At 42.3% G+C, this 25,349-nt stretch overlaps 1 protein-coding gene across 2 annotated transcripts in view; it reads right to left on the reverse strand.

Annotated features, from left to right (window-relative positions):
• UBE2D2 (ubiquitin conjugating enzyme E2 D2) overlaps nt 1-25,300 on the reverse strand; it is a 30,451-nt gene extending 5,151 nt beyond the window's left edge. Inside the window, exons 1-5 of one of the 2 annotated variants that reach the window (XM_026858611.1) lie at nt 25,170-25,300; nt 15,141-15,204; nt 10,436-10,467; nt 10,270-10,347; nt 10,076-10,181 (exon numbers count right to left, since the gene is read on the reverse strand). In XM_026858611.1, coding sequence (XP_026714412.1) covers nt 10,076-10,181; nt 10,270-10,347; nt 10,436-10,467; nt 15,141-15,204; nt 25,170-25,283 — 394 coding nt within the window. In that variant the 5' untranslated portion in view covers nt 25,284-25,300. Of the gene's footprint in view, nt 1-10,075; nt 10,182-10,269; nt 10,348-10,435; nt 10,468-15,140; nt 15,205-25,076; nt 25,100-25,169 lie in introns of those variants that run through there. The other variant, XM_026858612.1, reaches the window with a different exon arrangement.
• Between the last annotated feature and the right edge of the window lie 49 nt (nt 25,301-25,349).

A 25,349-nucleotide genomic window follows, 5' to 3' on the forward strand; every position in this document is an offset into this window, starting at 1 on the left:
CCCCCCCAAATAAATGCCAAATATTCCTTTGATTACTTTCCCTCAGCCTGTTTTAATCAAACGATGCCATTCCATATGCCCCTTCAACCAATAGTAGCAACAGCAGAGTTGTCACAGTGCATCCTCCAAGCAAGTTGGAACTGACAGCTGCTAGAAGTCTGAGGGCACTAAACACAAATCTGTTTGAACTTCCATTGGTTGCTACTGCTACAGAGCAGGAGGCAGAGCTACCATGCTGAAAGACATCAGCTGAAAAATGGAAGAGAACAGCACACATTCCACAACTCTCTTGTTGTTTTTCAGATAGGTTAAAACAGAGGCCACAAAACAAAGAATAACTAAATGCAGTCAGAGAGAAGAGGGAAAACAGGTCTGAACCACTGGAACTGGAGAAGATTTTTAAAGTGGGACAAAAGTGAAAGCTTCACTAAGTCTTAACTGAGCTAGCTGCTCAGTGATGGGAGCACCACAGACCCAGAAGCCCAGTTAGTTCAGTTTGTCTATGTATTTCTGTAGACCCTTCATTAACAAATTATCAGTTGAAAGTTAAAAGCTTTTAGAACAAGTTTAGTAATAAAGTGTTCTTGACTTAAGTGAAGAATTCTTGTTCTAGAATAAAGAACCTCTTCCTTCTTTACCCAATTTTCTATTGTACACTTGTGAAAGAGGTAAGAGCTTAGTTATTCTCTGCCACTGACTGACACTGGGACCATTTATTCAACTACCTCTCAGAACACAGCTTCAGAGTGCAAAGGCTCATTTTGTGCTGGAAGCACATAGAAGCCCCCAGTCCCAAACTGCTGTCCCTTAGCAAGGGGCACAGCATGCTTAGAATAGCACTTTCCATCAGCTTCAGCCCTTTTCCCCTCCCAAGTACACTGAGTAAAACTCCCAGTAGTGTTCAGCAATGGGAATCTCTGCCACCTTACATCCAGCTGCTGCCACCTGTCAGTTTAGCTTCAAAACCAGTCATTTCCCCATCTGTTTTCCTCTCTCTGTATTTATCAGACTACACTGCTCTGGGCAGTGAAGCTTCTTCTGCTGGTAGGATGAGTAAAACAGCTAACACCAGTCCCCTTCCTTTAACAGAAGCCATGGGAAATCCAAAGTTTTCTGGTCAATTATTATAACAACTCCTTCAAGTTTTATCTCAGTCCTTTAAAAACTATGGATTTTTCTGAACAAGACAGCTCACCCTTCATCAGCAGAACAAAGCTGCACGTCTGTCCAGCCCTCTCTGCCTAACTTCCCCAACCACCATACCCCCCCTTTCCTCAGCACTCACAGCACTGGTTAGGAGTTTCTCCTTGCACAGCTGACATCAGCCTTGCAAACCCCCCCCCCCCCCAATCTGCTCTAGGCACCAGACAGGTGGTGCTCAGCTGCTAGTCAGCATGGGCACCAGAATAACCAGAGTGCTGTCTTGTGTCCTCCAGAGCAACAGCAGTCCAACAGGCTGACATTGCCCACTAGTCAGTTTTGCCTGGCAAGATGCAAGTCTGCCTTGAACAGCACCTCATCTGCTGAAAGGAAAGGGAGAGTTAACCACTGTCCCAGTTTGAGTTTTCATTCTTGGTGTACAGGCTATCAACATGAAAGTATCATTGGTACTTGCTGGCCGTTAAAACAGATCCCATGCCACTAATATTCTTTACTAAAATGGGCTGTGGTTTGTTAGAACTCAATCAGTAGCTAAATTCTTCCTGTGATTAGTTCTGTCAATCACTTCAAAACACATTTCTAGATTTCATTCCTCAGCAGGTGTCCTATAACAAGTGTCACTCCAAAAACACTGAATAGAAATGGACTGGCTTCAAGCTGCACTGCCACATTCAGCTGCTTTATTTTTTAAGTCTTCATTAATCAAAACTATTTTCCATTATGCTTGCTCTCACTGGTAACTTCACATCCTTCCCTTTTATCTGCACAGCCTCAGCAAGAAAAACATTTTTATCTGAGTTATCCAAACTAGTTTAATTTTGACAGCCTGCTGAACCCAGCTATTTGTTAAAAAGAAATTCAGGAAGTTCCTCTTGAGGTTTTCCACCAGAACACTGCATATACTCACGGTTTTAGACCAACCAACGTAAGCAGCCTCCAGACCACTACGAAGAACCCCTTGGAAGAAGGTACCTTCTCATAAAGTTTAAAGGAGCCAAGTGCAAGTGGGAAGAGGAAGTTATCCTTAAAAGTGTCAGTTGTGTACAGGAGTCCTTTGATGCATTAGAGTAACGCATTAAACCAACAAAGTGGAATAGAGAGAATCATCAGACCATCTTCTTCTGCAATCAAGTATTGCTGCAATGAATTTCACAGCAAAGCCTTGACATTTATTAGTCAAATGACTACAACATTAGCAGAAGACAATTAAAAATAGTTCACAAAAGTACCTAGTGGTATCAGTCTGACAGCATCCCTTCTCATGTCTTTCACTGAAAGAGATACAGTAGATACTCTTAACTGTCAAAGCAGTCCAGCCTGTCGGAAAGCATCAGGCAACTTAAAACATTGTCAATTTAAAACTCCCTTTCATTCAAAGATTGGTTTTGCTTTATTTCACCGTGAAAGCCAACTTAATTCCAGTACTTCAACTGTGATCTCCATCAACACCAACAACTTACCCTTTAGCTGGCTTCCTACTGCTACTATCATGGACCAAGGAACTGGGAGACCCAAACTAACCAAGCAGGAAGACTGCTAACAGTGTTTCTAAAAAAGTAATGGGCTTCGTTTCCCCATAGAGCAGTGATAAAGATGCACTCTCATTAAGCAGAATCATCACCTAACACTTAACTAAGAATGCTCCAGCAACATGCTCTTTGAGGCAAAATGAGGTCTACCAGTGTAACACAGTACAACTCTGATCCAAGTTTCCACTGCAAGTCTTCCCTTTACACTCTGTGTACACAACACTTCAAAACTCAAGGACAATCTTTCTCAAGGCAGCTCCTCTATGCAGATAATCATGCCACTTACATCTTGTCAACAAGTTTAGCTACAGTTCACCACTGCACGACCTACCTCACCTTCCCAACAGGCTTCTGTGCTGTGCTCTTACATCACTAAGAGTAGCCTGTCATTTCTGATGAGCAATTTCATTCCTGTTTCTGCCACGCCTCAGACTGAATGTGCAGGATAGACAAACTCCACTGCTGAGCTGCTTCTGCTATGAAGCAGATCATTAGTCAGGACAATTCACTGTCAGCTCACCACAGATCCTTCCAGCACTAGCCAAATGAGCAGTACAGAAAACAACTTAACCCCCCATCTGTCTGCTGGAACATCTATTGGCTCATACAAGTCTAAAAGGCATGTCAAAGCTCCTAGAGCTCAGTGCTGAAGAGACTCTTAAAAGCCACAAGACCATAGCTCCAGGCAGGGGCAGTAAGTTCCACAGGCCAGAAGACAGACATCTTGTGTAGAGTGTCATCAGGGGAAGGAAGTCAAAGATGCCTAGCAATTTATACATGGCAATTAACTCCCCTTGATGTCAAGGATGACTTTATGACCAAGTGCATCATGCAGCTATGACACACCCCTGTATGTCCAGAGCATGCTGCTGACCTGGAAGTGGTCTTTAGGAGCCAGAAGCAGCCATGGATGAGCCACAGCACTAACACACCTTTGCACACACTGTGTTGATGTTTAAGTCAACTGGGCTAAGCCAATTTCTACAGCAGCTCAGCAGTACAGGTCATCACTGAAAAACTCTTAAGCTTTGTTAGGGCATGACAGAAGACCCAAAAGCTACACCTGGTTCTTCATATATCAGCAGTAGAAAGGCAAGTATAAGTTCTGCTCTGTCAGCCCGTACTGAGACAGTGATCCCAGTTAATCAAAAAGCGTAGGTGCTTTTCATGTAGAAGCCCAAGACATGATAGGTAAGGAACAGACTTCCAAAAGGTTGCTAAAAGCAGTTGATTATTATCTCTGCATTCTCAGTGCAGAAGTCACTTTCCAAATGCAAAACTCAAATCATTCACTTTGCTTACAAAGCCTGAATGGGTCTAATATCCACCACTTCCAGCTGTCCCCTTAACATAGGACACTAGCCACTATAGATACAACCATTCAATCCTAGCTGGAATTGCAAACAAAACTTGCTCCAGTAAAAAATTTGTCTATGGGACACTTCAGGATAAGGAGAAGAATCTGAGGAGCAATGGAATCTCCAGCTGAATCACCACAGGGAGATAAAAAGCAAGCATCAATTCCTTCAAGGTAATGAGCCACCCAGAAGAAACATCTTAACTGCTGTGTTGTGATTTGACAGCTGTTTGGTGCAGTTACCACTCTCTTAGAGAAGCCACTTTAGGATTCATCTAGAAGTAAAGGTGTTTTCTTCTTGGGCAAATAGCTTAGATCAAAAACGGATCATGAGTGAAAGCCTTAGCTCTCTTCCTTGAAAGCCCCTGCTATCATACCTTTAATATAAAAGGCAAAAAGTACATCATTAAATCATAGAATGAGAGGAATAGGTAAGCTGCCTTTAAAAAAAATAAATTCCTATAGGCTCAACTCCTACATGGAGCAAAAGGCCTCAGCAGACTCAAAGCAAGTATTCTCCCACCAAAAGAAGTTCCAGTTCTAAGTAAGCACAGAGACTGGACCAACAAAATTTGTTAGAAGTATAAGCAAGCTGATAAAACAATTACTTTATATGCCAGATTTTCAGGACAGCAGGATAATACCTACTCAGATATCTGTCCTGGCTGAGGTCACACAGTAGTCTCAAGATTGCCATATGAAAAAGCTCTCACACTGATGAGGAGCTGTCAGATGGGGAAGCATCCATTCCTGGACACCATGCCAGCGTCATGAGTTCACAGTAATGGAAGCAGCCCATCTTGACAGCTTGGCCCCAGGTGAGTGACAAATATGGCAGTTATGGAAAGCAGTTTGTCACCCTCCAGGAGACCAGGACACAGGCTTCACCAAACAGTGCTTTTTGATCCAGCTCATCCAGCCAAGTTTCTGAATATTAAAGTAACAATAGTTTGTCAGCTCAGACTTAATTCAGCCTTGTATTCTGGGGATTATGAAACACATCTACTAGCATAAATTTCAGCTTTGGACACATACCACTGCTGAAGAACTCTTAATTCCATTTCGGAGGCTTTATCCAGCTGTCCTGCTTCTCACAACAGCTAGGGCTCCTTTCTTTCTAATCATCACTCTGACAGCCAAAAGCCTCCACATCGAAGTCCACTACTGCTTAGATCTCTCTTCCTCAAAAACAGGGAGAAATCTGAGTCCTGGAAGGACCATTCACCTATACAATCGCTACTCTGGAGTTTCAGGCCCCAGACCTTTGAAACTCTTGAGGCATAAAGTTGTCAAAGTTTTTTCAATGCTGACAAACACTAAGATTATAATGTTAAAACACAACTGATACTACTGTCCAACAAATTCAAGTGCTAAATACCAAATGACTGGCTTCTGACTGTGAATGGGAAAAAAATCAGAGCGAATCAGAGCAACTCCAGACTTCACTCAAGTTACATCCTATTTCTTAACCATAGTCCCATTTCAAACTCTTCCATCAGTCTTACCTAGTCTCACAGGAAGTGTACCTTTAAATCTGAGCAGTTTAAACTTCTTGCTTCAAAGCAACTTGAATTCCTGCTAAGTCAGTTCAACAATTTCTGGTGACAAGAGAAGAAAAGTTAAGTTTTTCCCAGTGTATCACAGACTGGTTGAGGTTGAAAGGGATCTCTGGAGATCATCTTGTCCAATCCCTCTGCTCAAACAGGGCCACCTAGAACAGGTTTCCCATGACCATGTCCAGCTGGCTTTTGAGTATTTCCAATGTAGGAGACCCCACAACCTCCCAAGGCAACTTGTACCAGAGCTCAGCATACTCACAGTAAAAAGTTTCCTACCTTCAGAGGGACCCTCCTGTGTTTCAGTTCATGCCCATTGCCTCCTCTACTGTCACTGGGTACCACAGAGGAGTCTGGCCCTGTCATCTCTGCACTGTCCCTTTACCTATTTATATAAATTAATAAGATCTCCCTGAGCCTCCTCTTCTCCATGCTGAACAGTCCCAGCTACCTTAACCTGTCCCCAGCGTGAGATCCTCCAGTCCCTTCATTGTGCCATGACCCTTCACTGGGCTCTCCCCAGTACACAGATGCCTGCCTTGTTCTGTGGAACCCAGCACTGGACCCACACTCTAGGTGCGGCCTCACCCGTGCCAAGCAGAGGGGAAGGTTCACCTCCCATGACTTGCTAGCAGCACTCTTCCTTGTGCAGCCTTCTTTGCTGAAGGGCAGCATCTGGGAAGCTACAGAAGTAGCTACATTGAAGTTCCAGAAGAGTTGAAATGCAAAAGAATGAAAGTTTCCCTTAGAACCCTGACTCAGCACACAGGGAGGGATTGATCCATGCTACATGCCAAAGTCATGCCCCCCCCCCCGATTTGGGTGAGCATTGTAACAGGCAAATTAAAAGCCAAGAGGATGATCAGAAACAGACTTCCTGATTTTGAAAACTGCACTGTGAAGATCAAGTTCATTTAGATTGCTGAGTATTTGGAAATTCCCACCCAGTAAGTCTTAATAAAGCAAGTCTTGAACACCTGTAAGAGCAGCACCACAGAAAATTCACACTCCACTGGGCATGGAAGAGTTTGAGCAGTGTGAGCTCAACTCTTGGATGTGAGACTGAAGTTATTCTCTGCCACTCATCAGGCAAGGTCTTCCAACACACCTAACAAACTTCATGGTCCATTAGTTACAAAACACAGTGGGAAGAAGTGAGACAGGACAAAGCAAGTTAGCCTGACCTTCAGACTAGCCTGAAGTAGTAGTTCAGTTTAGTATTAACTCTTTCACAGCCACTTGCCAGATTCAAGAGAAAGTGGGATTTTTCCCCAAAATGGCTGAGAACTGTTATCATGTTAAAACATGTTATCCTCCTGTTTAAGGCAACAGGGATTCTTATTTATCCAAACTTTAAGATAACATTTTTAATTTAAGCCTATGCATTCTGCTTAAGCTTTGGAGTTTAAATTAACCACCAAGGTGTTTCAGACTATTTTGAAATAATTTCTTCTACTAGGTGTATTCTTTAAGGAACACTTACTTCAGAATTACTAATACAAGCAAGTTATCTATTCTACTGAGACAATGAGCGTTGTTCTCCCAGTTCTTCAGAAGCCATTTTAGCAAGTCTAGGCACAACAAACATTTAGAACAAGAGAAAAAATCCCCAAGATGCTATTCACCTCTATCATCGCAGCCAAGATCACTTTATCAAGTTGCTTACAGATGGAGAGACTTCCTTATTTATTTAGCTCCAGTAAAACTGCTCCAATAGCCCCCACACTCAGGCCTTTGCTATCTTACCCAGCAGGAAGGGCATGGGCAGGCTCCCAAGCCAGATACTCCAAGTGCCCTCTGGAACAGCCTTCAGAGTGTGAGGAGCCAAGATCCCTACCATTACCACTTCCCTAGGATGGATTAAGTAGCACTGACTACTTTTGTGTTTTCACCAAAAAGTGGCATTACAGATTAGAAAGAAGTCACTGCATACCCCTTCATCTTTCTCCTTGCAGATTAGGGTGAAAAACATCTTCATATTATGTTGCAATTCCTGTATAGTAATGTGAGCTGCTGATAATGTTGCCTACCAGATGCCTCAGAGGGAGAAAGTTGTGTTACAAGCTGTTTTCTAGGAGGACTGTTTCTAGTCTTCCCTAATTTCACTATCAGTAGAGAGTACACTTTTTTTGTAGCTGTGTTCTAGTCATCTGCTTACAGATTTTAAACTCTAACAGCTTGCTCCAATAGCATCCTCTTTTAAAAGGTGGTACAATTCATGAAACAGTTACACTAGAAAGTTACACTAGAAATACTAAATTGCTGCTTTGGAAGGGATATAAGTTATTTAGCATGAAGCTTGTGTCTTAATTTTTGTTATTCACTTTAAGTCACCCAACCCAACAGCTTTTCCTACTAGCATCACATTTATTCTTTGATAAAGCTAACCAAAGGTCACTAGAGATGAAATAGCCCCAAGGTCTTTAACAACAAAGTTCTAACCTGACTGAAAACAAGATTTCCACCCTAACAGACTCAAGTTGTCTTTGTGGAATTTACTTATACTTGCTCAAGATGGGAATACTTCTAAGGATCAGGTCTAACTTCTTAAGTTGAAGTTGCTTTCTGACAAGATGTCCCTGTTATTTCCAAGGAAGTACACTAAATTTCTATAGTCATAAGAATTTCTTTTGGTGCCTTTAACTCCATGAAATGAACAGCAAGGGAACTCTGACAAGATCTATATACAGGAGAGTTTGTGCATTCATATGAACTCTTCTGCAATGAGTGAAAAATGATCAGGAATATAAAGACACCTAACCCCAGGGAGCATACTTTAAGAGGGAGATGGGACAGCAGAAGGGGCTAAGTAACACAGTGATCCCATGGCTTAATCTAGCTAAGCTATGAGGATGCAGTTTGAAGAGGTAAGGAAAAGGAGTTCAAGGCAGAGAACAGAAAATGATCTTAAAAAGCATACTACAACTGTATTTGCGTTGCAAAATTAATGTTAAGATATATTTTGAGTGATTAAAGCTGACAGCCATTAATAGGCAGTCCACTGACGGCCTTAACTAGCCTTTTAAATTCTTGACCCATCTTCTTCCAACTGCATTTTTCCAACTATTAATTCCAGTCTATCTTCCAGTATTTTCAAGACTGCTACCACCCAACTGCCTATAAGGTCATTTTAGATGCTCTAAATCAAATTAAAGATGCAAAGCCACATTACACATTCTCCAACTATAGTATTCTAACCAGTTATACACCAATTTAATCAAAATATAAGACATCAGTACTTAGTACTAACTTAGTGCTTCTAACAGTAGCCAGTACTTGACTGAAAGCATTTGTAAGGAAAGCTGCATCAACCTGACAATCATTTTCCCTTTACTGGCACTGTTTCTTCAGTTCTTTCAACTCAGTGAAGACTTTGAGCTTCATGCACTAGCAGATTCACTTCTGTCAAGAGACAAGTTGAGATACTGTTTTGCCTTTCCACCTGTTTCTACAAATGCAGAAGCCTTTAGCTGGACACAGAAGGTAGAAATTTTGTGAGTTCAGTAAAAGGGAGACGGTTATGACATCCAAGGGAGGGCTACCAGGAGTCATCTGTGAATCAAAAAGCATCTGGAAACATCACATGTAGTTGGAGAGAAGAATTACAGGCAACAGGACAGCCTTATAGAGCTGGGACACCATGTGAAGGATACTGTAATTAAATGTAATGACCGCAACATTTAATTATAAAGACAGTGAGAAGCTACAAAATAGAATGATCAAGACACAATCAATGCACAGAAGAGACCCAAAATATTTCTCAATAACCATGGCTCGATCTACAAACTGTAGATCTACAGTTTCAATAGCCAAAAAAATTCAAACCTGGGTCTTCAAAGTGTTTAAAGCCTCTGTTTTACATTAAATATAAATGCTGCTTTAACCAGGCAAAGAATATAGCCTGTGGGGCACTGGGGTAACACAGTTCACAGGGACCAAGATGCATTTAGATAAAAGAGATAGTGCAAGCTAGTTAAGTTTTAAAATATGCTTTAGAATCCATATCATTGAAAGTTGTATTAAAAAATGACCAACATTAAGTTCTGATGTTACCTGAAAACAGACTACTTAAAATTAAAGAATCAAAGCAGCTTTACCATTTTTTAAAAGCCACAGCTGTTCCCCTTTGTATTTTACTTGGTGTGCATTTTGAACATTGAAGTCTTCCATTTCATGTGCTAGGTTTCATTTTTAAAGTCTTCAGTCCAAGGTGAGGTGGCAATACTACATACTTAGTGTAGCAACTTATCTGATCCACTGGTAAAGTTGAACAGTCTCCCTGTGGTCACAGGGAAATTGGATGTTCAGAGCATCCTGCACTCATGAACTGGCTGCAAGCTAGATGTAGAGTCACAAGACTGAAGTAGTGACCACAGAAATGGTTGACAGCAGGAATGCAGTAGTTTTTACATTCTCAATCCAAATCACTAATTCATTTCAGCAGAGTAAAATTAAATGAGCATTGGAGGTACCTTTTGAAATAGTTAGTGCTGGGGACCACTGTGATCGTAGAATATCAAGACAAATGCTGCCATTACTGTTAATATTTGGATGATAGATTCTTGTTGTAAATGCAACCTGCAGAAGAAGGAAAATTTCAGTGTAGGCTCACAAATATACATTATACCACATGATAATGAATAGATTTATGGTACAAGCCACTCACCTTAGGTGGTTTGAAGGGATAATCTGTTGGGAAATGAATTGTCAAGAAAAATACTCCACCTTGATAGGGACTGTCATTCTGTTAATGAAAAAGAATCATTGCAGCTTCAGGAGTTATAAGAAGTCTAGTCATAAAAAGCTATGAACATCAATTCTCTCATACTTACTGGTCCCATTATTGTAGCTTGCCAATGGAACACTGAAAAAGAGAAAGATTTACTTCAGTTTGGAGAAGCTCAAAGTAATTAACTACTTTCTTCCAGACAAAGCAGCAAAGAAAAGTCTATTTTAAAAACAAAGCCTTCTGAAAGGCTGCAGGGAAACAAGCCAAAGAATTAAAGAGACAGAGCAAAGTACTCCACGCTCCACATTCACTTGGTCCATACTTTGGGATTGCTGTGGTACCACACACACCCCCTGCAAAAAAATCCTATTGCAATTAAAAAAACCCACAGTTTTGTCAACTTTCCAGACCCAACAAAACTGCGAGTTCTACTTTGTGGTTTCCAATGAAGCACCTGAATCAAAGCCCAGTTTTTAATGACTGCCCTCTTAGAGCGAGCCATGGCAAACGTACAGTATGAACTCATACCTTTCTTAGGCAGGATCACTCCTACACAGATCCTCAGTCAAATGCAGAGTAAGCCTAAGCTTTGTATAAACTGTACGTAAAGACATAACTTAAGACAGTGGTATCTTCACTGAATGTTTAAGCTTAGTCTCCACAGAGGCTTCAAGATTTCATTAAAGCAGCAGAAAGCAATACAAGTCTTAAGAGAATGCAAGAACAAGTCGGCTCAGGATGTGCCAGTACAAACTTTAGGTTAAAAGGACAGAAATTAAGCCTCATTCATGTGCATCTGTCCAAGAGAACATCTTAATCTGGGAATACAGAAGGTTCATGAAGAATGTCTTTATGTTGCAGAAAACAAGGAAAACAAAAGCTGTTAATCTGTATGAGACATGATAGGAAGGTCTCATGGTTCCTGCGTACCCTAAAGGTTCTAATGCTAGCCTGCGCAAAGAGCTCCAGTTTAAATTATTTGTAAAATAGTATCATGGGAAGTTTCCCTCTGCATGAATGTCCAGTTACATCGTATCATCAGTACTGGGAAGCTGGGCAGAAGACTCCAGTTGCTGCAAGGTAAGTCTCCCAAGACACAGAAGCTGAAGCCACCTGCAGCCATGAACTTATCTTGTAACTGGTATCAACAGCTTTCAAGACCAGATGGGCCAAAATGACTTTTGGCCCAGAGTGGCACTACTTGTTCTAATCTAGCACAAGCAGTTTTTAATTACACATGGAACAGGCATTACAGCTGTGAATGATCTCATACAAGGAAGGGGCAAGCAGGAACAGCCCTGCCAACGCAAGGGGAATAGAGTGTTTGGTTAGCAGCAGCAGGTTTGTTACAAAGGGTACTGCAGCTGGTAACACACTAGCCTTTTGAAAAACTCTGCATTCAATGTAGAGTCAAGAAATCAAGATAAGTGCCTCATATGTAGCATTCACCCATTTTAGAAGGGTTCAGACAGCTTCACCTGTAGCAGGACAGTGGGAAACTTAGAACATGAGGACAAAGGGGCAGCAGAAACCCAGCAGTGAAGACAGTGGCTAATGACACAAAAAACACCAAGAATTTGAGAGGCATCAGTTGATGCTAGCAAGATTGACTGTGACTGCACAGGAGTACACAGACAGCACTGGACCTTAACCTGCACACTGAAAAAGAGAACCTGATATAATCAACTACTGTCTTAAACCCAACAAGAAACCGGAAAGAAAAACATTTTCACCATGAATCTTAAGATTTTACAAGCCATAAGGGTGGTTTTACAAGCTGTAAGGGTAGTATGGTTGGTTTGGGTTCCCCCTTCCCCCCCCACGCTCAAGTGCTTATTTAACCTGAGCTTTAGATTCTCACAACATCCAGAACAAATTTGACAAACCAGAAGTGACAACCATTTGCATCTGTCACATAGAGCTTATTTCAACTGATTCTTTACTTAGAAATCAGCCATTCAAGAAGTTATTTAAAAATTAATGGGGTTGCTGACTTTCAGTAGCTAAGCATAGATAAATGTTCAAAAGCAAACTAAGCCACTGCACAGCACTCAAACTGTACAAGTGTAATTCCGTCCCAAGCATATTTCCAAAACAAAGGCAATAGGTGGGTGGAAGAGGGCTAAAACTACATTACCAAGAGAAGGAAAACCCTGTCCCTACACTTACCAAGTCAGAAACAGCTCTTCACTTCCCAGTTTATGAACCACAGGGACATAACTGGGGACAGTTTACATGAGCTGAACTAGCCACAGGATACCAGTTTGCAAGCACAGCATGTCCTGAACTCTGAGAAATGTCATTCTGGCAAGGCAACTGAGGCAGGCCTCAGGGATCTCAGAGAAGGCACCTTTCTGCTGCTGCCACTACTATCCACTTACAGCCAAAGCATTGCTCTCAACAGTGAAAGTCTTTCATTAGAGGTCTTTCAGAAAGGTGGCACGAGGAGAATAATCGAATATTAAAGTTTTCTGTATTCAGAAGTAACTTCCATTATAAGCATTCACCAATTTCTATTACCACCTCCTCCACCAAACAATCTCCATCACCTTTGATAGTTTTTGGAAACTAAGTAGTTTATCATGGCACAAGTCACACTGGATAATTTAAGGGAAGAGCCGCAAACTGGTTCTACAACTTAGTAATTTCTCTTCCATGAAACTACCAGCTTTTTTGAAATACTATTTTGAAAGCAGAAATAAACTTGTGGAATAATTAGAAACAGCTTGACACTACTGCAAAAACCCTCAAAACCAAACACAGCTTCCACTTGTTTAAAAGCACTGCTGAACAGTAACATCTCCACTAATTTCAGTATTTTTATTCTCAGGTTTCAAGTGCTTTTTTAAATCTACTCCTAGATTTCTATAGGAATGTGGAAGTTTCTATAAACTTCAGCACTTCAAATAGTTCAGAAATGATTCAGCAGGGCTGAAGCACAGCTCCCTGAGATTAGGTGTCTTTATATATTTTTCCCTTTAGAAACAATACACCCAAGCTTAGAGCTCTTAGCACATAGATTGAGGGTTTCCCTGCTTAAACATCCCCTACTCTTACGAGCTTGGATGCTCTGCTGAACAGCACCCTTGTCAGAGACCATGCTGCACAGCAACTTCAATGCATGCTGTTTAATGGACATGCCAGTCAAACCCTCCAAGTGCTCTTAGGTAGCCTTTTATACACAGCAGATCTGCTACAAATCTAAACTCACTCCCTTGTCTCAGGCTTTTTGTGCATTAAATGTCAATATGCAGTACCTGAATTTACCCCAGGGCCCACTGTAAAATTATAAAGCAAAAGGTGAATTTGCAAATGTTCTTGTCTCACTGTAAACATCCTACTGATCTTGCTCACCTAAGCTATGACCAAGAGTCTAATGCTGCTATAAAAAAATTGGCCCACTGGAAAGTGTAAAATCCTAGTTAATATGGAGAAGGCTGTACAGCTTGCAAAACCACTGCAGTTTAAAGGTCTCTCACAGAAAACCACTGTAAAGTACAGGGAAACAAGTTGCCTTATTCACAGCTAATCAAAGCAGACTGGGGAACATCACCTGCAAATAAGATAATGGTGCTTATATAGATGCTTCTTAAAGTCAAATCACACAATATATCTTGCCCTCCTCCCTATGCAAAAAATAGATGCACAAGATGACAGTAGATCTTACTATAAAACAATGTCAGGCAAAAAAACAGTCATGGTAGGGCTTTAAATAACTGCGCTTTTTTTCCTGCTTTAACACAGGTCCTTGAGCTTTGAAAGGACAGAAAAACAATTCCAAATCACACACCAGGTGAATAACCTTGCACAGGAGACAACCAGCTGATGTGTAGGCCAAAAAGATTGTCCTATGCCATCCCTTACATGGAACCTGGCAGGGCTGATTGATTTGAGTACAGTTTTCAAGCAGAACAGTACCATGGGACTTCAGTACACTCCACCTGTACCTTCTATCTCACAGCTAAGCAGGTATGTCCAAATAAAGCGACAAGGTAGTCACGACACCATGATCTGGACATTCAGATTTTGCTAGTGAGAAAGCCACAAGTAGTACTCAAAACTGAGTGAAATCCTGTCTAAAAATTAAGAGCCAAACCTGGTTTTCAGTTCTTATACTCTGGCTTGCCCTATAATACAATAGCACAGAACAGATTAAAGAACAAGCAATGTTTCCAGTGTTTCTAACTCATTTGACCACAGTAACTATTAAAATTTTTTAAAAATCGTAGCATCACTTGATGATTCAAGCTCTAATTTACCAACTAGTTCTCCTTACATTCACATTTTAGCATCTTATTCCCAAGGACTACATGTAACTCTTAAAAAAAAATGCAGTGTTAACTAACTTCTGTGTAAAATAGTTAACCCTGACCTTGCTGTACTAGCATTTAGTATTAGCAATAGATTCACTTCTACAGTCATGTGACTATGCCATATAAAGTTTAGATATCAAAGCTCAAAGTTGTGTGCAGCTGCTTACTGGTTTGGCCACAGAGCTACTAAAATTTCCTAACTTCATACCCTATGAGAATGCCAGAACAGTTAATTCAAATGATGCAATTTAGATGTTATCAGTAAACAGAGCTGGCCCATCAGTAAAATGGGACTAACACATATCTCTAGTGATACACAAAGGAAGTATTAAGAGATACAGAGGGGCAACAAATTTAAGATATGTGGAGTAGTATTTAGTACTTTAACCAAAAGAAACAGAAGGGTTCTCCTTACTAAGGAACCAGACATCCCATTTTAGAAGAAAAAAAAAAAAGTTAGACACTGCATGTGTTTGCTAATAGTAACATACTTACTGTCATCACCAACAGGCCCTGCTGAACACTGTGCTGGAGGATCACGTGCCAGATCATTCAACTCCTAAAAAAAATAGGAACAGTTTATTTAATTTCAAACCCAATTATGTTATTACTAAAAAACTACTAGTGGCACTTTAGCTATCATTCTTGCTCATGAACATAATGGTCACACTAGGGAGTTTTCTGAAACCACAAGAATAGCAACACCACAAAAGTAACAGCCAGGATCCCAGAAAGCAAAGTTGTATCTTAAATCCAGGTAACACTTTGGCATATGCATCAGTTACCTTTCTAGGTTTCCACACAATATTAAGTCACAGCAATCCCTATCAAGTCATAGGGTCTATCAATTTGCCTTCATTGATAACACAACCTAAGAGATGCCGAGCATTACTAAGGTATTATATATTCCACTATCTCCAGGTCAGAGAGATAAAACAGCCTCAATCCAATGACTCTCAGTATCAGCCTCATTTTATCCCCTGTATTGTAAAAGCTCCCAGGTTGCTCCAGCTATAACAATCTAGTTTATCATCATCTCAAGCCTTCGGTGGCCTTTTTGTAGTATAGAAAGCTTAAATAACCTGTGGTTGTTTCATCTCCAGCTAAATGCATCAGTGAATATAGGTGGTTAAATGGAGTGAAACACAAGGCCTTCTGTACCTATAGAACTGCTAACCCATGAATGGAAGTACTCGCTTTTCAAGTAGCTGTGTCAGTCAAATTTTCCTCTGAAGAAATCCTATTATAAGTCTCAATTGCTCTGGCTAAAGAGGTTGAGTAATTCAGAATACTTCTCAACTATATCAAGTTTCAATCTGAAGCAAAATTTCAGCCCGCATCAAAAAACAGTCCACACATTGTCACCAGTAACTCACATTAGCAATTTTCTCAGGAAGTGGACGTTCAGTGGAAAGTGCAAACAGTAAAATTTTGAAGTCAAACTTTGTCTGTTCTATTTCTCACCCAGCCACTGACCTACTTTGCATGATGAGCCCAAACATAGTAACTTTTTTCTGCACTCAGTTTAGAGAGCTAAACATAAACACCAGACAATCATGAGCACAACTAAATGTACCATTCAGGAAACACTCCCACACTGTGCCTGGCCCTGTGGTTCAGCTTTTCACCTCACAGCCTGCAAGGGTTACCAGCAACAGTCTACAGTGGAGTCTCAGACTTATCTGAAGCTTTTGATACACAAAGCATTTAAGGACAATGATCAAGACAAGCTGATTGCAGGAACAGGAAAAGCTTGCCACTTAATGGCTTTTTGCTATTTACAGGAAGTATTTAAGCTCTGGAATAGACAGTATCTGGAATTCCAGTTTCTACTGCCCATCAACTGGGAGGCCACCACTAACCAAATCCTCTTCTGTTACAGCACAACAATGCTGCCTTACATCAAACAGGTAAATCCCAGGATTTTTCCCTCAGTATGCTGTCCTCCAAGAGTCTTGCAGTGGAGATAGAAAGCTTCACATACCCTGACTACTGTAAAGCATACACAAGTTTGGCTTTGCTCTCATTGGCTCTCAACTTCTAAAGATCCCAGCTAAAGGCCTTCCGACAGTTTTCTAGTGATCTCCTTACAGTGCTGACCCAAGCACACTTTGCTCCCACGCTTCATGTTTCAGTGTGGACTTGGCACAGGAGATATTGAGCACGCAGTATAGCTGAACAGCCTACTCACTCCTGAAGGTGGAGAAGCATCTTCAGCTATCCTCTGAAGGAGGAAAGCCCTTCAGAGTTGTCAGTTATGCATGGCAATTCAGAGCAGCCAACTTTAGCCAAGTAAGGATTCCTCCTCACCTCCTAGTTGCAAGTATCAGCTAGCACAGAGATCAGTGGTGTGCTGTCACTCCCCACCAGCACACTTCCCAGCACCTGCTGTACACCTCTTTGCTTTAACTCCAGAACATGAAGTATGCTGAGCACTATCCTGCACAACAGGATACTGCTCTACCATAGAGAAGTGCACATACAGTAGAAGTTTTCAGATAGTGCCAGTCTGAAAAACACAGAGTAGCTGACTGCGCTGTGCTCTGCTTCAGCACTGGTAAGCCACAAGACAGCCTGTGCCATCACTGCAGTGAAGGAAGCCACTTACAACTCCACTGGCACCTGGAGGCCACACACCTCCTTCATGGTCAGTCTAGTCATGGCTACAAAGAATGAAGTGCATCTCCACATGCACAAATTCAAACGTAAAGGCATGAAAAAACTTGGAAACAGGAATGTACCTACTCCATCTGAAGGTGTATAAAGTACAATCCATTTCCAAATGACACTGGACTCTAATCTTCTGGAAGAAACAATTTAACACTACAGTACGCAAAGCCCCAAACACATCTATTAAAGAAAAAGTCACAAACATCTAACCTCTCTTTCTTACCACTTATCCCCTTCACTCCTGTTTTATGCATAAGATGCAACACTAGACTCAAAGCATGCAACTAGAAGAATCCATGTTTTCCACTTAAGGCCACAACCTACTATGGATTACAATAGGAGGAAGCATGGACCTTCCCTACTATAAAGGGGAAATAGTTACAAACACAGGCTGCAGCCCGAGGACATACTCTGCCAGCTAGTATAATGTACAGCTCCAAAGCTGCCCCAACATACACCCTACATCCTCAAAAGCGTGATTTCAACAAACTGGATGAAACAACACACCTTCAGTAATACCACGAGGTAATTCTCACAACAGATGCAGAGGCAACAATCAAGTTGTTAGTGGCAGCCCTGTTTCTCAACAAAATACTCTTCAATCTTCAGTTCCAGCTAGAAGGAATACTTTGGTTTTCTGAAGGCATGTATAGTATCTCACTGGAAAGAGACTACTTACAATAAACACACCACTTGTCTTAGCAATTTAGCTCTCACCTAAGGCAGCATTTCAGGTTCTGCTCTATAAATTCACAGATTGAAACATCACAGATTAAAAGGCCCTTGTAAAAAGCAATGCATAAACTCCTTCCACTTGGAAAAGTTTAGCAACAATTCAAGCCCCTGCAATAAAAAACCCCCCAGCTTTTGTAGAACAAGAGCTCTGATGACAAGAAGGAAGTTTAACCTCACAAGAAACCTCTGGAGCACAGCCACTAGCTGCAGCAGACCACCAGTTGCCTCTGCACACCAGAGGGGCCAACACATCACCAGATTTCCTGGCAGGTCACAGACAATGGCTTTAACATGCCATTATTCTCTTGAAGCTGCCGACACGCTAATAAGACTCCCACTACTCACTTGTCAGACCTGCAAAGACAAGTTCTAAAACAGGAATGGTAGCTACATATAGTTGCATTTATCCAGGTACAAACGAAAAGGAGCATTCACTGCTGCAGCAGTGCCAAGCTTTTGCATCTAAGATGTCACTTTGCCTTTTGAAAACTCCTGTGCAGTTTCCAAGGTACAGCTAGCACAAAACCAGACCTAGTGAGGTCTTTGCTTCCAGATGTTGCCGAGGGAGACTGAGAACCAGCTGGTTTGTAACTCAGAACAAATGACTTAAGTTCACATAAAACTGGAACTCATAATACATGGAGGATTCAATTATAGTTTGGTATCATCTACAAGCTATTACTGCATGTACCAGATCCTGAGCTGCAAGGTTGGCTATATTTCCCTGTCACCTGGGAAGGCTTGCTGCTAAATGATCAAATCTGATCTTGACAATGCTGATTGAAAAATCAAAACCCAAAAAAAGCTGTAGCTGGTTACCATCCAGGACAGTTTCTGATCCTTAGGCACATGCAGAAGGTTTTGCTTTAGAACTTAGAAGTGAAGACTCAAGCAACCTTTAGATGAAGTTTCAGTTTGAGTTATTCAGCACCCAGGAAGCTACCTCACCATGAATTCCCTTCAGCTGAAAAGCCAACTTAAAGTTTCTGCCATCTCCCCTACAGCAAAATACCCTTGAGGTTGGGCCCACTGCTGCAGATCATACCATCAACTCAATCCATCTTACAGTTAAAAGTATTCATTAGTTCTTCAGCAAAAATGAGGAAGAGGAAGCACAACACAAAGCAAAACAAGGTTCAAGGTGTCTTGCCCAAAGGCCAAGGTGAATGAAACTACTCCCATTACATCCATAAATACCATAAAAGCTACAAACCCCTCCCAAATAGGCTCCAAAAGCAGACTTAATTGTGTTCCTAAGTTCCCAATAAAACAACCCCCTACTCAGGGGTGCCAGGAAAGCATTTTAAGGAAGATGAAGTGTGCTTGTGCCAGTCACCCTCCCTAGCTGTGCTTCCCAAGTCAAAGGCATCAGCTGCCAGTGAGGCCTCATGGCACAGGGAAAAGCCAGTGTCACAAGTCTCACTCCTAGCCTCCTCCCTTAGTACATTTCCCATCTAAAAGACATCTTAAAATGCATCTTCATCAAGGACTTCAAACTACCCAACAAATTTTTTAAGCACTATCAAACACAAGTGTTTTAAGTCTTAACCTTAAAGTTTAACCCTGCATGTTTCAAGTTAGTTTTAACTGCAAACTCCAGAGACATTTGTTAAGATAAGTTCAAATTTATTCCTCTAGACAACTACCTCCCCATGCTCCTGATAAAAACTGCTCTGGCCAGAAGATAAGACTAGTTTTAAGGATTAAGCTAATGCTAATACAGCCTTCAGTAAGAATAACCAACATAACTGGCAAAATCAAGAAGCCAATCAAGCAACTAAAACCCAGCACCCTTTAGCAGTCAGTTCCAGCAATTTTAATAAACCTTGGCACACAGTAGAGTTCCCCAAATACACCCCAACACACTAGATCCATGCCTTCAGCCAAAGATCACCCAAAGTTCTTTTAGCTTAGACTCCATAGCCTTTCCTCCCTACTCCAGTTTGAGCTGTTTTCAAGCTGTAATTTACTCAGAGATCACATCCCTAGCTTGATTATAAGAATAATTTTTCTTCAGGTTGCTGCTGTTAAGTGAAACAAGCTTCTAATTTGACTTTAGCAAGAGTATCTGCCTGAAGCCCCTGAATTCTTCTGTGACAGGTAGTTTGACACTATGTTACAAAATTGTGATTTACCTAACCAAAAAGGAACTTTCAGCAACTTAGCCATCCATGAATCATTAGCAATTTTCACCAGAGCAGTGCCAAGCAGTATGGAATCAGGGCCCAAGTCAAGCCAACAGCACTCTGGTTTACCTCAGCAGCAAGACCACAGTGCAGGTGAGCAGCTGCCAGCTACCTGCAGTCCAATGCAGTCATTATGTAGGGCAAGATCCTGCTGCTCATTCCTTGGGTCAGCAGGTTCTACCCTTATCTGTTGCTGAAGGTACCGTGTAGAGCAAGGTGTAAGAGCCTACATCCACCACACATTTCATTCAGCTATGCTCTCTATCTGCCAAGCAGTAACTCTGCACAAGGTAGCACTCATGCGTGCACACCAAGGTCAGATCACTGATGCCCTGCAACATCCGTCGGTGCTCTCCTAGTCTACAGGACTTGTGTGATTCCAGAATATCTGTCATTCTAAGGCTACTACCCCTATTAACACAAACATTTTAATCTTCAGAAAGATTTTAATCCTCTCCCTTTGATAGGATCTGCCTTTTCAAGACTCTGCAAAAGTTAAAGGCAAGCAGTTAAGTGAGCAGCATGAGAAAAGTCAAGGTGCATGAAATACAGGAATAACCACGGTACATGCTATAAACAAGCTCTGATGTAACTGTCACCTTTTTTAATAGCCTGAACAGCAAGAAGACCAAAACAATGTGTAACTTCCTCCCGGTGTGGAATCTGACTTTCAAAAGCCTAGCTAACAGAAGCTTAACCAGTATTCTCTGTACTAGCAACACACAAGATACTTAACACAGATGGGCTGCACTGGCAGCTCCATGAACAGAGCAAGAGGCCATAACGGAAGAAACAAGTTGTTCCCACTGACTGCTGTAAAGCAGAACCAGTAGCACAGAAATAACACAAAGTTTGCTCAGCACAGGTAGCATGCACACAACTCTGAACACTAACATTGTCCAGCTAGCCAATCACTCTAATGCACCCCATCTGTGGGTAGTGTTTATTTTGGCAGAAGTGATACTTCTCAGGAGGGCAAGCAGCTCTGGACTACAGGCAAGCCCATCATCTTCTGAATGGGCTTCTAAACAGGGACATCATTAGAAAATACATAGTTTAGTTCTGCAAAGCATTACCTGGTTTTTAGGCCTCTACATTATAAACTCCTTTGCGATAAGAAAAGATTTTACTTCAGCAGGGCTGAAGCACAGCTTCTGATTTCTCCTTCCCCCTCTATAGGGTCCATCCAGCAGTTCATATGGGACACCCATGTTAGTATTTTATGTGCTCTCCCATTCAAAGAATCCCAAACAGTGCCCTAGTTATTCAGTCATAGGTAATGCACTTCCTAAAGATAAACAACACAGATGGGATGCAGCTGAATACAAAGTGCTTCACCTTAAACTTTAAAATGGAAGCCATTCAGTACTGCCCTCCAGTATCACTCCCACCCTACCCCTGGATATCTTCACATTGCGTTTCTTATAAATTATATCCTTAATAAAAAATATAATTGATATATACATTAAAATAACACTGAAACTGTGAAACTTCATGGTTTTATCCCCACACTTCATGGGGATCCTGGCTACCATCACTGCTTACACCCCAAACATTTCTCACAAGAGTTCCAAGTTTTAGACCCAAGAGCCAGTAAGCACTTACACAAGAATTAAGACCACCACAGCCTGGAAGACTGCAGTGAATAATACAAGCAGCAATCTGATAGCAGGTTTTGAGTCTGAGCTCTTTCAGAGCATCTGATTAAAGAACAGCTGCTGCTGCTTCGTGCAGAAACTCAAGCTCAAGTCCTTGGACAAGCCCAAGTGCAATCATGGTACCAGAGACATGCCAAGATGGACTGTGCAGGTTCGTACGCTACCTCACGCACCAGCAACATTACTTACCCAGCTGCAAAAACCTCCCTGTTCTGCCCCTTTGCCAGCTCAGAAATGTTCAACATCAAAGAGGTAACACGGTTGACACTGTATCAAAGGTTTACTCTTGGGATTTCCTGCTTGTTTCCAAATTCTCATCCCTATATTGTCCAAAGACACAAAAATTTTGGCGAAAAGCTCAGTCTGTGGTTGAACATAAAACCCAAACTGCCAAGCACAAGAGCCAGTGGCAAGATTGAGACCTAAACACTGATCTATCAAGTCTGATAATACCCTCTAAAAATGCCTAAGCAGCAGCTTTCCTTCCATTGCTTCTCTGTACTCAAGTCTATTTGGATTATTTCTATTTGATCCACATTCTGCAGGCTTTTGTTCTTGCCACTGTTCTTCTCATTATCCTGACAGGGATGGTATGGTCACTACACACAAGATACTTGCTGCTTTTCCCAAAGACCAGAACAAAACAGAGATGATGATACAAACACTCTCCACAGGGTTTAAGAGAGCTGGAGTGTAAACAACCAGTGATTATTAAGTGATCAAAGACTTACAGTCAATGGCTCGACATGCAAGTAGAGAGCAGTGACAAGCAGTGTTCCTCAGGGGTCGGGACCAGCGCTGTTTAACATCTTTGTTGGAGACACAGAGAGTGGGATCAAGGCACCCTCAGCATGTTCACCGAGTGGTGTGGTGTGGTCACACGCTGGAGGGCAGGGATGTGCTATCCAGAGGGACCTGGACAGGCTGGAGAGGTGGGACCGTGTGAACCCCATCGAGTTCAACAAGGGCAAGGGCAAGGTTCTGAACATGGGTCAGGGCAATCCCCAGCACAAATCCAGGCTGAGCAAGGAGTGGATGGAGAGCAGCCCCAAGGAGGACTTGGGGGTATGAGTGGGTGGAAAAACTGCCTGTGAGCCAGCAACGTGCACTCACAGCCCAGAAAGCCAACCATATCCTGGGCTGCATGGAGAGCAGTGTGGGCAGCTGAGCAAGGGAGGGGATTCTCCCCCTCTGCTCCCCTCTCATGACACCCCCCCTGCAGTGCTGGGTCCAGTTCTGGGGGCACCAACATCAGGACACAGACTTGCTCAAGTGGTTCCAGAGCAGGCCACAAGATGATCAGGGGCTGGAGCATTCCTCTGAGAGAGTTGGGGGTGTTCAGCTGGAGAGACCTTAGTGTGGCCTCCCAGGACTGAAAGTGGCTACAGAAAAGGGGGGAGGGACTCATTATTGGGGGGCTATGGATAGGTTGAGGGGCAATGGTTTTAAACTGAAAGGAAATAGATTTAGATTAGATATGAGGAAGAAATTCTACCCTGTGAGGGTGAGGCCCTGGCACAGGTTGCCCAGAGAAGCTGTGGCTGCCCCCTCCCTGGAAGGGTTCAAGGCCAGGCTGGATGGGGCCTTGGGCAATCTGGGCTAATGGAAGGTGTCCTTGCCTGTGGAAGGGGGTTGGGACTAGATGATCTTTAAGGTCCCTTCCAATCCAAACCACCCTATAATTCTATTACTTAAGTAGTTAAGGAAGTAACTCAAATTAAGAGTACTCCTTTCCAATCTGTAGCTTAACTACCATCTAGCTTTTAAAGCATCCAGACTGTAGACAGTTTTATTTCCCTTCATATATTTTGTTGGAAATGTCACCTACAACCCTATCATCTCACCTCTCCTCAAAACCCACCACTCTTACTCCACTCAAATACTTGGTATTTTTCAGAGCTCAACATACACCACTGCTTGGGCAATGCTCTCGCTACTTTCCAAGTCTTTAAAGGCTCTTACACAATCCCTGTGACCCATCAGGATTCCTTCTTTGAAAAGCAGCATAATGAATCGGTCCACAAGCACCCAATATTAACAGACTCAACACATTCAGATTCTCTCCTGTTAAAAACCAAGAGTAGAAACAGAAGTGCTCAGAGTATTGAGTCCTGAACCTCAGCACACAAGCTACAACCGAGCAGCTGTCCTTGCTTCCCAAGTCACCTGATAGAAGATACACCGTCCCCACAAGAGCCCTGCACTGCCTGCCCCTGCCCCCAGCAGCCACATTTACCCTGCCCGGCGTTCGCTGCTGTGTCTCTTAGGTCCATTTCAATGGCAGGCACATGACACGCTCCCGAGGAGGAAGCACTCTTCTGAAACACCTGCAAGCCCACAAACACACTGTGGAACAGTCTTCACAACGTACTGAGCATCACTAAAGTAAGGGACAGAATGATACAGACAAACAATACTCAGCTGGAGCACAACTTCCTTATGTAACCCACTACCATGTGCTCATCTGGAAATTTCAATACACTAAAACAATACTCAAAATCCTTCCATCTCAAGCTCTACCTATTCCACAAGCATATGTAAGCCTTCACACTCTCTTCAACTTTCTTCTCCACCTTAACTTTAATTTGACCAGTACAACACATAAAGCTTCACTAAAACTTCAGGATAACCTACAATCAAAGCAAACATGTAATCACATAATCCAAATCTGATCCTACATACATAAAACAGAGCCAGCAAACTGTTCTTAAATATTAGGTAGTGGGTTGACATCTGGTTCTAGACAAAAATTAGATTTACATAGTAATTAGATTTACACAGTAACAGATTTACTTAGAAACACTGTGGGAGGAGTGGCTTCTACACCTGAACCTCGAATGGAGGCTCCAAACTGACAGCTAGGCGCTTTGCTGGGAAAAGGATAGAAATTCCCTGCCTGACTCACCAAGGCAATAAAAGTGTACTTCAATAATCCTCTTCCCGCTCCCTACGGTAAAAGATACTATGATGATCAAGCAAAATATAGTTTGAAGTCAACAGGAGATCCGGCAGCAGTGTTCTTCTAAAAGGCCAAGTGCTGTGCACCTCCTGTTCCAGGAGGCAGGGGCACCTCGCATGCCTTTCCCTACAAGTCTGCTAGATGACTCAGGTTGTAGAGCAGCACTGGCTCCATTAAAATAATAAATCACACTATTTTGATTAGTTGAACGTGGCAAGTTTACTACGCTTAGCGCTTCAGTATCCAAGACCAAAATCGCCTGCCGCTCCTGGAGGAAGAAGAGCCTTTCACCACCGAAATCTCGATAGAGCTATACCAAAACTTCCAGCGCGGGCAGCGTTTCGCTCTTCCGGGCGCCTTCTCCCAAGAGCAGCGGCCTCCGCTCCAGCGCTGGGTTCCTCGCTACCCCCACGCGTGTCCGGTTCCACATCCCGAGCGACTCCGGAGGGCGAGAAGCAGCCCCATAAGCTGCAACAGCTGGCGGCGGCTGGTGCCC

The sequence above is a fragment of the Athene cunicularia genome (assembly GCF_003259725.1).
Source record: "Athene cunicularia isolate RWA chromosome 13 unlocalized genomic scaffold, athCun1 chr13_part1, whole genome shotgun sequence".
In the NCBI taxonomy this organism is placed as follows: domain Eukaryota; kingdom Metazoa; phylum Chordata; class Aves; order Strigiformes; family Strigidae; genus Athene; species Athene cunicularia.